The sequence below is a fragment of the Mustela lutreola genome, chromosome 9 (assembly GCF_030435805.1).
Source record: "Mustela lutreola isolate mMusLut2 chromosome 9, mMusLut2.pri, whole genome shotgun sequence".
Classification (NCBI taxonomy): Eukaryota; Metazoa; Chordata; class Mammalia; order Carnivora; family Mustelidae; genus Mustela; species Mustela lutreola.
The window spans coordinates 29,804,853-29,821,361 of NC_081298.1; the positions used below are offsets into that span (position 1 = coordinate 29,804,853).

The 16,509-nt window shown below is 57.6% G+C and overlaps 1 protein-coding gene and 2 long non-coding RNA genes across 16 annotated transcripts in view; 2 read left to right on the plus strand and 1 right to left on the minus strand.

Moving 5' to 3' along the window:
• Positions 1–16,406, minus strand: ADAM33 (ADAM metallopeptidase domain 33). Of its 11 annotated transcripts, XR_009344631.1 has the most exons (23): positions 15,800–16,405; positions 13,714–13,793; positions 11,417–11,493; positions 9,633–9,711; positions 9,329–9,405; positions 9,055–9,244; positions 8,764–8,829; positions 8,610–8,681; positions 8,177–8,343; positions 8,006–8,090; positions 7,729–7,871; positions 7,032–7,209; positions 6,812–6,901; positions 6,400–6,595; positions 6,172–6,280; positions 5,877–6,075; positions 5,711–5,788; positions 5,512–5,620; positions 5,285–5,432; positions 5,003–5,042; positions 3,919–4,010; positions 3,661–3,735; positions 3,354–3,417 (listed from the first exon to the last, which is right to left on the minus strand). XR_009344631.1 is itself a non-coding variant. In XM_059133820.1 (22 exons), the coding sequence occupies exons 1-22, from the start codon at positions 16,233–16,235 to the stop codon at positions 3,366–3,368; spliced, it is 2,763 nt and encodes a 920-aa protein (XP_058989803.1). In that variant the 5' UTR covers positions 16,236–16,406; the 3' UTR covers positions 1–3,365. The 11 variants fall into 11 exon arrangements, 10 of the variants coding, with proteins under 10 accessions (XP_058989803.1, XP_058989802.1, XP_058989801.1 ...); XM_059133820.1 differs by lacking the exon at positions 3,661–3,735 and having other exon boundaries at positions 1–3,417; positions 15,800–16,406; XM_059133819.1 differs by lacking the exon at positions 5,003–5,042 and having other exon boundaries at positions 1–3,417; positions 3,661–3,824; positions 9,633–9,708; positions 15,800–16,401.
• On the plus strand, positions 6,393–7,550 carry LOC131807989 (uncharacterized). The gene is made up of 3 exons (XR_009344632.1): positions 6,393–6,496; positions 6,815–6,934; positions 7,312–7,550. It is a non-coding gene; the product is annotated as an uncharacterized LOC131807989 (long non-coding RNA).
• The window catches only part of LOC131807990 (uncharacterized), a 10,345-nt gene continuing 9,808 nt past the window's right edge, over positions 15,973–16,509 (plus strand). The window contains exon 1 of one of the 4 annotated variants that reach the window (XR_009344635.1): positions 15,973–16,101. This is a non-coding gene — a long non-coding RNA (uncharacterized LOC131807990). Of the gene's footprint in view, positions 16,166–16,509 lie in introns of all 4 variants that reach the window. The other 3 variants (XR_009344637.1, XR_009344634.1, XR_009344633.1) reach the window with 3 other exon arrangements.

A 16,509-nucleotide genomic window follows, 5' to 3' on the forward strand; every position in this document is an offset into this window, starting at 1 on the left:
TGATTTGAAGGTCTTTTATTCTTTTTTCTTTTTTCCTAAGGGCTGTGCTCTCATTTAGGCTTCATGGGAGTGGTTGGAGTGGGCATCCTTATCTTGTTCCTGATCTTAGAGGAAAAGTTTTCAATCTTTCACCATTGAGTATGAAGTCAGCTGTGGGTTTGCAATTATCTGACCTTTGTTATGTTGAGTTATAGTCCTCCTGTGCCTAGTTTTATTTTTTTTGTCTTTATCATGAAAGGATGTGGTATTTTGTCAAATGCTTGTCCTGCATCTATTGAGACGCTCATATGATTTTTATCTTTCTATTAATGTGGTATGTCACGTTTATTGATTTGCATATGTTAAACCATCCTGGCATCTCAGGGGTAAATCCCACTGGATCATGGTGTATGATCCCTTTAATGAGCTATTGAATTCACTTTGCTAATATTTGGTTGAGAATTTTTGCATCTGTATTCATCAGGGATATTGGCCTGTAGTTTTCGTGTATCATCCTTAGCTGACTTTGGTATCAGGGCAATGCTGGTTTCCTAAAATAAATTTGGGAGTGTTCCCTCCTCTTTTAATTTTTTGGAAGAGTTTGAAAAGGACTGGTATTAGTTCTTCTTTAAATGTTTGGTAGAATTCATCAGCAAAATCATCTGGCCTGGGGCTTCTAGCTTTTTAAATGTGGACCTTTGTCCCCTGACTTTCAGCTCTCTTTGAATAAAAATTACTGTAGCTATACATTTTCCTCAAAGGACTGCTCTCATGGCCCCCAATATTTGATCATTCAGTTTTTAATCATGCAATGTTTTTCTCTTTATCATGCAATTTTAAGTATTTTGAGACATGCAATATAAGTGGGAATCTCATGGGATCCAGACATCACCCCCCGCCAAAGGGTGAGAATGTGGGGTGATGTATTCATTATGTTCTCTGTTTTCTGTATTTGATGATGGTTTAACATCTTGACTTAGAGGGAGTGGAGGAGAGGGAGCTTGGGAGAGACTGCCTCTAACCCTAATTCCTAGAGCTCATGAAAATTTGCCTATGAATATGTCTCTCTTATGCAGACCAACCAATCTGGTGTCTTTTTCCTAACCCTTACAAAATCTATATTTGCCTTGCCCTAAATCATCCCAGGGCCAGGTACCAGACCATTAGAGACACCCCTATACCTCACAGCTAGTCAGTTGCCCTGCCTTGCCTTTCCTGCAGAAACCTTAGTATAGGCTCTGCCCTCACTCCTGCTTCTGCCTCCCCACTGAACGTCGTGCTTCCCCACGCAGCCCTGTGTGACACCCTTCTCTTGGGAATTATAAGTAATAAAAACTTTCAGTGGCATTAACCTCTCCATGTCAGTACTCAGGTCATCATTGTAAATCAAAAACCTCATGGGTACAATCAAGACAGAAGGCAGCTTGGGCCGCTGGGGTGGCTGGGTTAGTTGAATGTCTGACTCTTGGTTTCACTCAGGTCATGATCTCTGCATCCTGAGATAGAGCCCCACATCATCGGGCTCTAAGCTCAGTGGGGAGTCTGCTTGAGATTCTCTCTCCCTCTCCCACTGCCCCTTCCCCTGCTTGCTCTCTCTCAAATAAATTAAAAAAAAAAAAAAAAAAAAGACATAAGGCAGCTGTAGAAAACTGCCTCATTCAATCTCTGGGGCTGATGGAGCGGAAGCCAGCCCAAGCCCGGGGCTACCTCTTCTCTGCTGCTCATGGCAGGAATGGTTGGTTGTCAAAATTCCCCCAAGCCTTTGTGCCTCTGAAACATGATTCTGCCGCTCTTCCCATCAAGAAGTAGAGTTTCTCTCCCAATCCCTGGAACTTGGGCTGGCCCTGTGACTTGCTTGTGCCGATAGGGCATTATGGAGTTTAATGTGCCAGTCGTAGAACCTTCCAGAGGCCTTGTAAGCTTCCATTTACTTTCTGGCACGGCTGGGACTGGGGTGAGAAATGATCACTATTATGAATTTTTCCTTCTGCCTCAGGTTCCAAAGTGGCTTGGCATGACACTGTCACTGATCCGGTCTTCCGTTAAAATTCTGATATTTTGTTCACCATTGATTTTTTTTTTTTTGGCATTAATTTTGATCTTTTGACTTTTGCATCTTTTGCATTAAGATTATCTTGATCGCCTTTATTTTTTTTTATTTTATTTTTTTTTTTGGTGCTCAAGGTAAGTGCATCATCTGCCTTGCCCTACTCCTGCTCCTGCTCTCTCGAACCCTCCACAGCTGTCATGTGAGCAAGCCTGAGCTAGTCTGTTGGAAAATGGGTGCTTAGCCTGCTCATCCTCATCACTCTCGCCAACAGCCAGCCAAACCCAGAAGTAGACTGGCCCAGCTGAGCAGCAGCTGAATTACACCTAATTTGCCAATTCACAGAATTAGTTGTTTCCAGCTACTACTAAGTTTTGGGAGTGGTTTTGTTCTATAGCAACAGCTGACTGATACAGAAGATCACCCAGCAATTCTTCCATGAGTAAGTGGCTTCTCAGAATCTCCAAGGGAGGCAAAAGAGGTGGGGCAAAGGGATGGTTCATGCTAGGGAACAGCATCCTATGCCCAGGTACATCTGGGGCCCTGGCTGCCATCTGAGGCCCCACCCACCAGCTACCACCCCTTAGGACTCATAGGGAGCCCCCTGGGGTTGAATCGATATACAGAGAAAGATTCACAGAGTCTCAAAGGCAGCTTGTCTCTCTTTTGACTTCTACTTGGGTGTCCTTTTTAAAACAGCTCCCATTGTTTTTAAAACAGCTCCTGGAGGAGAGGGTGAGTAGTGTCCACAGCAGACCCCACACTCCTCTGAAACCTCAAGTGCAGGACCAAGAACAGGGGTGAGGCTAAGAAAGTGCCTGAGAGACAAGATAAGGCAGGAAAAGCAAAGGAGGAAGGTCCCAAGGATTTTTTTGTTTTGTTTCATTTTGTTTGTTTGCTGGGGCCAAGCTCCAGGGAAGTGGACTCTGTCTGAACTGTAGGGCCCTGAGGGCTATCTTCTGGCCCAGCAGTCACCAGTCTCTGCAGACCTGGGTCTGGGTAAAGTACGTGGAACAGAGACCCCCGGGCTCCCTGGACAGAGGCTGGGTCATGCCCTCCTGCTGACGGGAGGTCAGTGACTACATGACCTTCTCTCCTTGGACTGATAGATTTTAGGGCTGCAGTATGTACCCTACCAGGATTCCCTAGCCCTAAGGAATGGGGACAGCACTGCACACCTTCTGATAAAGCTCTGGGGTCCTGGAGTAGGTGGGCAAGCTCAACTTAGGGAAGCAATTTGTAGGCTGCCAAAGTGCAGACGGTCTGACTCTGTGGCTCTGCGCCTGGGAGACCTAGTCCCTGGAGAGGCTGCCAGCGGTCCATGGTAAGTATCCTCATCTCAGGAGCTCCCTCTCACCAGCGACAGGATCTCGGCTTCTGGACTTGACCCGCTGAAAATGAAGAGGAATGGTTGCCCCTGAGGGCCAAGACCCCCTTTCCTCCCTCACTGAGGATCAGTGACCCAAGAAGAGATACGACTTCTCTCTCTCCCACGCTAAGGCCTTCCAGCGTCAGGTCTCCATGACCAATGCTCTTCCACAAGGTCATGTCTCACTTGCATAATAACCCAAGATCAGCTACCTCCGAGTTGGGACAACAGAGGTGGTGGGTGATGTGCGGAGGGCGCTGCCTACCTTGGGGTTGCAGGCAGGGCACCCAGCCAGAGGCTCCTCAAGGTGGCTCCTGGGCTCTGGCAGAGTTCTCAAGGTCTGCAGCAATGGGTGGAGGCCACATATTGTGACCACTGGCAGGAGTCCCTGGGGCAGGGTGGGGACTGGGGCCTCAGGGTGTCTGGGTGCTACATGGAAAGGAGGGGGGTCCATCTGGAAGGAGGTGGAAGGCAAGAGCGCATCCTTCACTGCCCTCCCCATCTCCTTCTGTGCCTCACTCACCCAAGGGCTGGGGCTCTCCAATGACTGTAGGGCCCAATTCCATGGAGTGAACACCGCTGGGGGGGCAGTCCCTGTTTGGGCCATCTTTGGGCCTGAGCAGTGGGATAAGAGAGCAGGAGGCTGGCACAGTGGTCCTGAGCAGACACACCTGACCTGAGTTCTGCCTTTAATGCGCCTCTACCCTTCTGGTCCATGTCCCTGCCTCCAGTTCCCCTCCTGCTCCCTCCTGGGAGAGGCCCTGGGGTTCTAGGCTCCAGGTCCGGCTCCTGCCCTCCCAGGGCCACAGGCACTTCTCTCTAGCCCTGACATTTTTCACAAGCTCTGCCATCACCCCAATATCCTGGCACGCTTCAGATACTGGCATCACTCAGGCTCCAAAGACAGGTGTCTGTGCTCCCCAATATCAGGTATTCCTGTGCCCCTTGCCATTGGGTGGCCCTGCCACCCTTAATGACTCAGAGCCATGCCTGGGTGCCCACGTCCCATCTCCCAGAGCCTTGCCTTGTCCTTTGCTCTCTCTCCGAAACAGTATCCACTGTGCTCGAGACTCTGCCTTAATGATGATATGTGGGTGCCCCTACCACACCTGGCCTCTAGGCCCCCTGATGCTGACACACCAAACTCTGAGCACCTTGCTTGTCCCCCATAGACCTACAATCACTGCTCATCGTATCAAAGCCCTCTCGGGACCTGGGACCTGTCTGGTGCTCTGCCCCTGTCCGGGCTGCCTTCAGCCCCAGTCTCTAGCCCAAACCCTGCCCTTGCCCAAACTTGTCCAGAGCACTCCCAAGGTCAGGCTGTGTCAGATGTGCCCTAGGGGGCCTCCCCTGCCCAGCACCCAGTGATCAACCCTGCTTAGGTGTTATGTGACCTCCTCCCAGGCCACGGAAAACTGGGTGAGGAGCAGGCCCTGGGCACAAGGGCAGCCAGCCCCCTAGCTAAGCAGTGGTGTGGAGTGAAAGGAGGTGCCAGGCCCAGCATTTGTGAACTTGAAAGATGTACAGAAGAGATTTAGGCAGAGGAAATGGAAAAAGGCAGATGAGTCATTAGAGGCTAGGAAAGTCCTGAAGGGCACAGTGGAGACCTGCAGGATGAGCTTGTAGAACAAAGGGTGAGGCAGTCCCCTGGTGGGAGAGACAGAAGAGGGGGTCAAGGGGGCTGAACCACAGTAACTGGGAGGGCTTGGGGGCCCCATGGGGATCCACACCCACCCACTGTGGCCTCCTGCTCAAGGCTCCTTTCCACCGCCTCTGCCCACCCCCTCCTCTGTGTAGCCAGGGGCAAGGTCTAAGCACCCCACCCTAGCTTCCCCAGGCCCAGCTGGGTTCTGCAGAGCAGGGAGTGCTTGAGTGGGCTCAGAGCCTACCCTCGGCTTGGGGCATCCCTCCTCAAGCCCCAGAGGCATGGCAGGAGACGGTATCCTGGGCACCTGAAGCAGCACCAGGCCAGGCCAGCCCCCAGGAGCAACGGCAACACAAAGCTAAGCATCATTGCCAGCAGGAAGGCCTTGTGGTCTGTGGACAACAGGGTAAGTCTGAGTACTTAGCAGGGGCACCTCCCCAGCCTCTCTCCACTTGTCCACCATGGACACACCTTCAGGCTGCATGGGGCCACTGTCCACACTGCCACCAAACCCTCGCTTGTCGCAGAAGGGCGGAGCCCACCCCGGAGCACAGTGGCAGTTTTGGTTACTGTTGCAAACCTAGGAGGAGAAGAAAGGAGGAGGATCCCGCAGGGTCAGGAACTCCAAGGTCATCACCCCCACCCCCGCAATCACATTCTGGTCACTCACCCCACGGCCATGGCAGGCTGCCAGGCATTGCTCCAGCTGCCAGAAGGTAGTATTTCGGCAGCGCCTGTCCTGGCACACCTAGGGGCAGTGTGTACACTGGGCAGTTAGGGGGAGTGATTATCCCAAAGGCAGGACTTCAGCACTGGGGGAAGGGTGCAGGGCTCACCATGCTAGGTCCACACTGGGTGCCTGGCTCTACCAGGCCCAAGTCGAGCACATCCAGCTGGACACCGGGCATCACAAAGACTCCCCTGCAGGTCACCTCATCGCTGCCTAGTCCAATGGTGGAGTCCACAGGCACAGTGTGCGATGGGCGTGGCCGCTGCTCCCCACCAAGGCACTGCAGCTTCCCGCACTGAGCATCCCTGGGGAGGAAAGTGCAGGGCGGGCGATCAAACAGTAACATGTGTCCTTGCCCCAGCGCACTACCCAGCTTCCCCGCCCTCCCCTATACTCCCCACCTCTGCGCACAAGGCACAAAGCCACCCTTGCTGTCCTCCCCGCAGTTCCCGTGGGCGTCTCCCGCGGAGTTCACGATCTGGAAACAGGCCTCTGGTGCTGGGCTGGAGGCTGAGGAAGCATGGGCAAAACCGCACTGGCTTCCGTCCCCCTAGCAATCCCCCCAATCTTCCCTAGAGTAGAAAACAGCGCACACCCGAGGATGGGCCGGAGTGCTCCGGTAGTCTCACCAGGCCCCCAGAGCTGCTGGCACTGCTGCTCCAGTGTAGGACATGCGCCATCCCAGCAGTAGCCCCGGCCGCCGGCACAGGGCGAGCCGTCCAGGAGGTAAAAGTCCGGGGGGCAGTAAGGGGAGGCGCCCGTGCAAAACTCTGGGAGGTCACAGTCACCCACAGCTCCGCGGCACGGCACGCCGGCCGGCTTCAGCTACGCAGGTAGAGGGAGGTTGGCGGAGGCACAGAGGGACAACAGACCGTGAGATCCAGACGGAGAGCGCAGCGCAGAGGCTGGAGGGCCAGGCAGGCCCCTGCTCGAATACAGCCGGCACCCGCCGGGGGACCCGAGCGCGCCAATCAGCCAAGACCAACAGGCCGGCTCGCAAGCGCCCCCTAACCCCTCACCCCGAGCCTCCCACGCCCTCACCAGGCAGCGAGCGCAGCAGTCCCCGTGGGTGCACTGGGCCCCCGCGCGCAGCGAGCAGTTGTGGGCGAAGCAGCAGGCGTCCGTGCACTCCTGGAGCCGAAAAGGGGATGTGGGGACCGGTCGGTAAGGATGCCGCACCCCAGACCTCGGAGGGGCGTTGGGGAAGGGGAGGGTGGGGCGCCAGTCTCGGGTCGCCAGGGGCCGGGAGCGCGGACCTGACCTGGCTGGCGCCGCAGTCGCACTCCTCGCCGTCCTCCACGAGGCCGTTCCCGCAGCGCGCCCGGGGCACGAGGAGCCCCGAGTCGGGCGCGTTGGAAAGGCACGCACCGCCCCCCTTGCGGAAGAAGGCGCGCAGCTGGCGCCGGCTGCAGGCGCTGAACACCCGCGGGAATGGGCGCCTACGGGCGGGGAAGGGCATCCCGCGTGCTGGCACCGCCGCCCTCGGCCCCCTGCTCTTCTCCCATCCCCTCCCACCAGTACCCCTGTACTTGGCCACACAGACCCCGGGCGCAGTCACACTGCCTAAGAGACCAGCGGCCCGGAGCCTCTAAAAGCCGGGCCCAAAGAGGGCAAGGAACCTGCACAAGGTCACGCTGTGAGCCCGAGGCTGGAAGGCGTCACACCAGGACCAGGCAGCCCAGGACTCGAGGTCGGATCGCGACCTAGAGCTGTTCCTCCCGGGGTTGGAGAATCCTTGCTAGAATGTTCTGAAAATAATCTTCATATTTTTGACAATCCACTTTTTCTGCCTTTTCTCCCTTCAAGCGTCATAAAGAACTCTCGGGGGGGTGCTATGATCATATCCCCATTTTACGAAAGAGAAAATGGAATCGTAATCATTTCTCACAAAGAAAAGGAAAGGGCCCTGGTCCCGCGGGGCCTCCCCTACAGCCCCTGCCTGACCGCAGCGTTCGTACCCGGTGGCCGCGGCCATGACACAGCCGCCTTGCTCGGCCGCCGCCTCCACACAGCAGCCGTCAGGGTCGTGGCTGAGGCCAAGGCTGTGACCTATCTCGTGGGCCATGGTGGCTGCTGCGCCAATGGGAAGCTCCGAGTGGTCCTGAGAGGGAGTGGGGACAGTCGGGGCAGGCCGCGGGGACGCCACCTCCTCCCCCAGCCCTTCCTTGCCCCGCTGCCTCCTGCCCCCTGCTCCCCACTGCTGTCCGGGCGGTCGGGGGAGGGGGTGGAGCTCACCGTGCTCACGCCTCCGGAGCTCTCCGCGCAACACATGCCCTCGATGGGCGCCAGGCCCACGGTGTCGCCCTGGAAGGCGCGGCCCCTGAAGGCAGAATGCAGCATGACCTGGAGGAGCCAGGATTCTGGGCCGCCAGGTCGGGGCCCCGCGTGGGCGTGGGGGGCACCCACGTGAGCAGCTGCGCGGAGTCGTGTGGCCGCCGTGCCCTCAGTCCTCGGCGCCAGTGCAGGAAGGCCCAGAGCGTGGCATTGGCATCTGGCGTGACGCGGCTCTGATCCTGCTCTGTCCATATTTCCAGGCCCGTCAGGGCCACCTGAATGTCCAGAGTCCTGAGAATCTGTGGACAAGACGGGGGGGTGAGGACAGGAAGACAGGGGTGGGGGGGGGTGAGGGAGGATGGCGTGGGGAGAGTGAGGACAGGACAGGCCACAGTGTGGGTCCTCCTCCCTGGGGTGCCTGTAGGCTCAGTTCCCTGGCCTCATCTCCAAGCCTGCCACACCACAACACCCCCCCCATCTCCCAGCCCCTCCACCTCCTGCCCCAGGACTTGCCAGCCTATGTGGCAGTCACCCCCACCAGGGCTGTCTTTCCACCAAAGCCAACCTGGTCCACATAGTTGGCCACCTCCAGGAGACGCTGTTTGGTGTGGTTCAGGTTCCGGTGCTGGGTCAAAAACTGGAAAGGCAGGCATAAGAGGGTGTCACAGGCTGAACCGGTCCCATCCCACCCTGCCAGCCCCCTGGGGCCTCTGGCTCACCAGCGTGTGGTCAGCCACAATGTACAACTCCAAGAACTTTGGGCTCCTGCCGACCTCCCGCCTCTCCTGGGGAGAGACAATGGTGACCTTCAGTGGCAGGCTGCCAGGCTTGAGTCCTGACCGCTAACATCAATTCCCAGGAAGCACAAATTTAATTTTAAAGATTGCTAGAACTTGTTTATTCACCCTCCAGTTAGAAATGTTAGAATTGGAGGCCCTGAACTGGGACTGTGTATTCCTATATGCAGTGGTTACTGCATTCCCATTCCCACTCCTGTCGGTGCCCCTGACCTTGACCTGAGTGGCACGAGAAAGGCTAGCCATGTCCCCTTTGTTCCTGGCATCCCTGTGGCCACAGGCCCCTTTCCAGCCAAGCAGCTGCCCGATCTGGAACATCTTGTGAGTGACGAAGGCCTCAGAGTCTCTGGCTGACCAAGGATGCACATAGTAACTGGCATTCCTGTCCAGTGTGATCAGGCCCCTAGGGTGCGAGGAGTGCAGAGAAGGGTGAGAAGGGACTGTTTCCCCAGCCCCAGGCCCAGGCCCCTCCCCCAGAATGCCTCACCTCATCCCGGAGCAGGTGCTGAAGACCACCCAGGAGTCAGGGAAGCCCCTCACGTGCCCATGGTAGAGGCAGTGGTCCTGGAGAGCAAGGGACCCAGCCCCAAAGCTCAGCCAGGGCTGAACTGGGAGGCGTAAGAGAGAGAGAGAGAGAGAGAGAGAGAGCATGGTGGGGGGCTGGCTGCAGGCTCTCCTTAAGAAGAGGTGGAGAATGGGGAAGGAATGGTGGAGAGGTCCTCAGGGAGTGCACCTCCCCCCCGCCCCCCAGCACCCTTACCCTGTCCTCAGAGCCCATGGAAGTATCTCACCGTGTGGTTGGGGACCAGCACCACTGGGTGCCCATCTGGGCTATAGTGGGTTTCTGTGTATCCTGGGGCCAGCAGCCTGCTGGGAAGGGGGTGTTGTAGGAGTCACATAATTCAGCCTGGCCTCTTCCAGGATGCCCTCCCAGCCTTCCTCCCTGAACGCTAGCACTGAGGAAGCACCCACGTGGATGTTCGGGAACAGACAGGAACCACTGTGCGTTGCTCAGATCAGAAAAACCCTGGGCTAGAGGGAGAAAGGTGGAGGGCAGGAAGGAGCCTTGGCAATGGCTGAGGTGTGGAAAGTGGGGGTGTGGGAGGCACCAGGAAGGAGCAGGAATGGGGACAGAGTTTGTGGTCCCTGTGGGACCTGCGGCAGGGTCTGTTGGTCTGGGGAGGGGCAGGAGGGAGGATTCAGGAGACACTGATGAGGAAGTGGGACCCAGAGCCAAGGAAGTGCAGCGACCTCCCTTGGTGGCCCTACCTGCTGCTCAGCCTTGTTGGGCATCTGGTCAACCCTCTCTTGTCTTCTTCCCTGCCCCCCAAATCCTTCAGATCTTCTCCAGCCCCTAGACTGTACATATCTCCCCACCTGTCCATCAGTGATGCTCACCCCATACTTCCAGAGAAAAAGAAAATCCCCACCTGCTCACAGCTGCTCATGCCTGCCCAGCAGAGCAGGAATCCCATCCCCACCTTCTTCAGACCCCACTCCAGTAACAATACCACCATTCTTCTCCATCTCTGCAGGGTCCTTCTCACCAAGGTGAATGAACCATGAGTCAGTTTCTCTTCTATAAAGAAAATCCTCAACCCCCATCTCGCCTTGACGTCTTTACTCCCAGACCACTGCAAAGACCTGCGATACCTGCTTCTCCACCTCATAGTCTTTCCTCCCCCTTCTCCAGTTTGGCTCCCCCAACACACACAACACACTCAACCTGAGGAGTAGGTGATGTGGTCACCCCCTTTCCTGTGTGGGGATGTTGAACCCCAGAACTGTGCTGAGCTGTGTGGAACTAGAATGTGTTCCTGGTGCGTCTGGCTCCATGGGGGAAGAAGTCAGCATGTGTAGAGTGCTTGCAACATTGCGTCTGATGAAGCAAGCACTCAGTGAATGAAAGCTGTTGGTAATTCCGTCTGGGTGGTTTCCAGACCCCACGCTCCACCTTCGACACCCATCCCACCTGGCCCAGCTCTGCCTCCTCATTCACCAGCTCAGAATCTTTGCCTTTGCCTCATCCTGGACACTCAGCCTTAAAATGGCCTCTGTGATCTGGCCTTAACGGGTCTCCCCAGTTTCATTTCCCACTGCTCCCTTCCCTGCAAATGGAGACCCTCCAGGCAAGCCAGACAAATTGCCTCCCTCTGAAAGCGCCTTGATTTGCTAGCTACTGCACTTTTGTCCCTGCTGTCCCTCAGCCCTGAGCACCTACCCAACTATGGAATCCATCTCGGAGTCTCTTCGGACTCAGCATACCCTTTGAGCACCCACAGGGTGATGCTCACTCATTTCTGGCAGGAAACTAACAAGGTGCTCCTGGGGCTGGAGTGGGGTGTGTGCCCCACAGCTGGCCTGACCCAGCCTCAGCAGCCTATTTCTGCCTTGAGGGACCCGGTCATGGACTGGCGTGCCTTTTTCTGTCACCTGTACCCCTGCCTCTGGGGCCCTCCCTCCAGCCAGCCTCCCTCATGTGTTCCCCTCAGTCCCTGCCCCCCACAGATTCCCTCCCCCCAGAGAGTGGGGGGCTGTTCTTGGTTGCTAGCCTCCTCCCCAGCCTGGTACTCACTGGCTCTTCTCCAGCTCCAGCAGGAGCTCCTGCCCTTCAGCCTTCAAGGACACCAGCCCCGAGTCTAGCTTCGAGACCTGGGCAAGACGGAGAGCAGGGATGGGGAGCAGGCTGGTGAGGGAGAGTCGGGGGGAAGGGGGCAGCAAGCTCCCCACTCGCCATGGTAGGTATGGATGGGTGTGGAGGTGAGAATATGCAAGCATATATGTTCCCAAACTCGGGTGCTTTTGGTTCTGACAACAGGCATTTGACACAGCCCGCTAAGTGAATGTCCTCCGGAGAGATGAGACAAGGCATCCCAGAAAGGTGTGCTGCCTTACACAGGGTGACTGGGCTTTTCCTCTGGCTCTCCCTTCTGCTTCACAGCCAGAAGCCTTGCTCTAAGTGGGGAGGACGGTGGGGTCCTGAGGACATTGGGTGGAGGACTCAGACATCCTTACAACCTCTTTTCTCTGTATCTTGCTGCTCCCCACTCTGTGTAGAATTCAGACTTTACTCCCTCCTTGTCCAATTCTGACAAATCAAAAATTTCCCTGGCCTCCTGAAGGCCTGCCCCACACCTGCTTCACTGAGCCTGTGGAGTAAACATTAACCCCACCCCCCAATTCCAGGCAGAGAGGAAATCTTCTCAGCTAGATGTCAGGACCAAGCCTGGGCCAGCCTCTCCTTCCCCACAGCTTCTTTGCCTCTCCCACCCTGTGGGAATACCCCCCTCTGCCCCGCCTTGTCCACTCTGCCTGGCTGGGGGCCCAGAGTTGGAGCGGGCCCAGGAGCATCGTGGAGAGCTGTTGTGTCTTCGGAATGTGGGCTCCCACCCTTGCTGGCCCTTCCCTTTTATCCCACCATGCATTGGGCTGGGCCCCAGGCCAAGGGGCTCAGATTCTTCTGGGGGCCTTTTCTCTGCAGGTGGGGAGCAGACAAGATCCCCCACCCCAGCCAAGAGACCTCTCCAGGGCTCTAAGCATGAGCCCACGTGACCAGAATGCCACTTACTTCGTTGGAGAAATGTTGGCACCAAGCACGGACAGCTGCCCCAGATGGAAAGCCTCCTCCTACCTCAACACCAGCCCTGGGTTCCCCTCTCTCTGTCCTAAAGCCCCTGATGTCCTTGCTTCCTGTCCTCCTGGTGACCCTGCTATTCACTACGCACCCCACCCCTAACCTGAAATGTGGGTATTTGCTGCCTCTTAGACGGGACTCCCTACCTCAACTCTGCCTGCTGTCCTCATCTTGGCAGGCTTCCCGGAGGCAAGGGAAAGCAATGCCTTCTGGGATACCCAGCCTCATCACAGCCCAGGCTGGACTGGGAGGGAGGACCAAGTCACTGTGACCCCAGCATGTGCCTAGACTTCCCTTCTGGCAGTGGTGTCCAGGACAACCAACTCAAAGCTTGGGCCAGCTTGAATGGGGGCCCCCGAGGGTCTCAGAGACCCAGGGAAGGTCTTCAGTTAAAAGCTGTAGGGCCTATGGGGCCCTCCTAGCCTTAATGACAGTGTCCACCTGCCTTCCTCCTTGCTGGCTTAGACAGTGGGTTGTCTTCTCTTGCCTGAAATCCAGGATGAAGGGGACTCTCTAGATCTAGGGGAGCCACTGGTCAATGGTTACAAGTGTTTCAGACTTTAGTGGGCCTCAGGGTTCTGGTCTCAGATTGTGTGACCTTAGACACTTTCTCAACCTCTCTGGGCTTCAGTTTGCCCCTCTGTGAAATGGGGATACCAAGGGCACTGGCCTCCTGGTTTGTAGCACAGCTGTGTGATCAATACAGATGGGGACACAGTTATTCTGGAAGTGATGGGTGGGCGTTGGCAGGAAGCTAGGGCGGAGCGTCCTGGAGAAACAAAGTCAGGTGCCCTTGGACAACACTAGGAGAGTGACCAGTGTCCCCTGTCCAGAAGTGGATTCTGAGTGAGCCAGGAAGGCTGAAGTTTTCCCAGAGGGAACAACAATGTGTCCACAGGGTAACTTGTTCTAGTAAACTTGGCAAAAGGAAGATATTTGGGTGTTTTCTTAAAGAGGTCCCTGAAAAGTTTCAGGCCCCACAAATTCTGGCTCCACCTCTGCTGGGGGATGGGGGTGGACTGGATAATTCTGGGAGGGAGGGAGCCAGGGCGAGGAAGCCTGAAAATGACTTCCATGTGTGAAGGCTCATGTGAGCCAGCTATCTCCCCACCCCCACCTGCCAACCCTCTGGGAAGGGGCCAAAAGGCCCCCAGCCAAACTGCCAGGCTGAATGAGGAGGGGCAGAGGGGCTGGAAGACCCTGGGCCCCTGTGAGGGGAAGTACGAGCTGGCACTAACCGGCTCCTCCAGGGGGACCACGCGCCTGACTCTTCCATCTGGGACCCAGTGCAAGGTGACTGGTTTTCCAGGGTGGTTTCCTGGGGGGAGGACAGAGAAAAAGATGAGGGGGGAGTATGGGGGGTGTGGGGATGGCAGAGGGATGAGGTTATAGGACCTCAGCCAGGTGGAACAGGAGACTCCATCTTCAACATTCAAAGCCCGGGAAAGGATGGCCACCCATGGAACTGGGAGCCAAGGAGCCACCAGGCAGAAGAAAGCCTGGGAAGGATAACACAGCTGGGGAGGTAGGAGCCCCATTGACCTGGGGGAGACTTGGGGGTCAGAGGCCACAAGGAAGAGATCAAGGCCCCCAGTGCAGAAGGGAAGGGAAAGGGGAGGCAGCCTGGGGTATTTTTAGACTGGGCAGCAGATGCCTTTGGGGTGAGAGATCTGTGAAGAGAGGATGCCTGTGTCTTCACCATCTGGGAAAAACAACAGCCAGATGTCTGCGGAGGCCCACCTTGTCCAGAGCTCCCCTTGGGGGGCCTCATGCTGGAAGCAGGACTTCCAGGGACCCTAGCTCAGAAGCCTGATTCCAGGATCTTTCAAGGTGGGGCGGCCTGGGGGGACACAGCCTGAGTCCTCCCAGGCCGGGTGTGCTTAAGGGGACTCTGGAGGAATACTAGAGCCAAGCATTACTCAGAAGGCTCTGGAATGCTCCCCTGGAATGCTCCCAGCCCCGCACCCCACAGTGGGTCCCAGCAGCTCTTGCCACAACCGCCCTCCAGGAGTCAGGCCCCAGGCAGCCCAGAGCCTGTAGGCAGCCCTCCCTGTCCTCTGACACAATCCCTGGGGAAGCAAGCCCAGCTCCCAAAACTGACAGCTACCCAGCACCCAGCCAGCCCTGACGCCACATTCAGACAGCGGACTGTGGAAGTGTTCCAGCTCCTGCCAGGCCACCCCAATTCCTTTCTCTTCCTCCATCCTCTCCCCCAGCCCTCATCATCAGAGACCCAGAACAGCAGCAGCTATAGGAGTCCCCTTCTCCCAGGAAGCCCTCCTGGCTTGGATGAGCCAGTTGCCACGATGGGGGAGGGATCGGAGTGAATCTAGGAGGAGGCATAAGTGGGGGGCAGCCCATCCCTGAAAGGACTAACTGGGTGTGGAGAACTTCCTCTTGCTGGCCCTGGGCCTCCCGGTAAAGAGGAGAGGGTGTGTCTGTGTGCATGTGTGCATGTGGGTTGGGGATTCTCTTCATGGCACCCCTGAGGAAGAAGGGGAGGCAGAGATGGAGCTGTGGTGATGAGGGTTAGGGAGCCAGTGTGATGTTGAGGAGCACAAAGCCCTTCTCCACTCACTTCAGGGGTCACCCCCTCTCCCAACCACCCCCCACCCCAGACTGAGGAGGAGTAGCCATCCAAAGGCATGAGGGCTGTCATCCTACCCTCTTGGGACCCCAGGACAGAACAGGACCCTATCCCTATTGGGTACTCCCCAACAGTGCTCTGGAACCCAGTGCTCCCAGGCTGCCCAGCCCAGCTGGTCATTCCTGCCCCCTCCCAGGTGTGCTCCAGTCCCTGCACAGGGTGCTTCCATAGAGGGAACAGGACACAGTCAGTCCTGCACACAGGGGTTGTGGAGGTTATCTTCCAGGGCCCCTTCTGTCTGAAGTACCTTTCTCTATCTCATCAAACAAGGCAACAATATCAACAACACACATACTGCCCCCCAGGCCCTGGGATGCCGGCTGCATGAGTCTGAGGGCACAGCAGGGGCTCTGGGCAACCAGTGCACTGGGCCTCAGAGAGGGAAATGCAGGAAAGTCCACACCTGTGGGTGGGGTCTGGGGGTGGTCAAGGCAGAAGAACCCAGAGGAATTTGGGAATTTGGGCAGATGCTCAGAGGGGCCCCCCCATCCCCCACCCCCCACCCCGCCAATGCTTTGTTATTGGCACTGTGGCATCTGGGCAGAGTGTGTCAGTCTGGGCCACAAGGCCAGCCCAAGTACAGCTGAGAGTCCCCTGCGGAGACCCTCTCTTGTCCTCCCAGCCACCGTGGTGGCTGACAGCAACCTCGCCGGCCCGGCGGGGCACGTCGCACTCACCTTGAAACTCTTCGACCCCCCACAAAGGCAAAGGTAGCCTCAAGAGCAGCAGCAGCAGCAGCCACGCCCGCGACCCTCCAGCTCTCCGAGACCCCCAGCCCATCGCTGAGAGCGCCCCGGCCTCCACGACGCGGCTCCCGGCTCCCGGCTCCGCCCCGGCTGGATCCAGGCCGACCCACGCCCAGAGCAGCCGGCCGGCCGCCTCCCGCGCCACCCCGCACGGAACCCCGCAGCCCATCCGCCCGACCCTGGCTCCCGGCCAGACCCCGTGCGCCCTCGGGGAACCGGAGCGGCTGTCTAAGGTTAGGAGCAGGGCCTGCGGAATCCGTGCGGCCCCCCGGGGATCAGCCAGCGCCAAGCCGCGGGGTAGGTCAGGGCGGAGCGGGTGTGGAGTGGGGATGGGGCGGGGCCCCTCGGAAGGGCCTTTGAGGGCCATCGGGGGCTGGTGGAGGAGAGAGCAGGGCTGGAGGCCACCTGCTGCTGCTCGGGTCGCCCCCCTCCATGGTCCCCTGGGCGGACCTCTGTCTCCGCCTGCTCACCGACCCTGCCCAGAGGGGCCCTGGCCCGAACCCGGCGGTAGTGCCCCTAGGAGAAGGGAGGCGGGAGCCCTCGAGAGGTGCCCGGGCGGCTCCGAACGCTCCTGGGCGTCGGGGTGGCAGCCAGCCCCAGAGCGCGGGTCGGGGGAGCGGGTGGAGCCGCGGTGCTGCGGG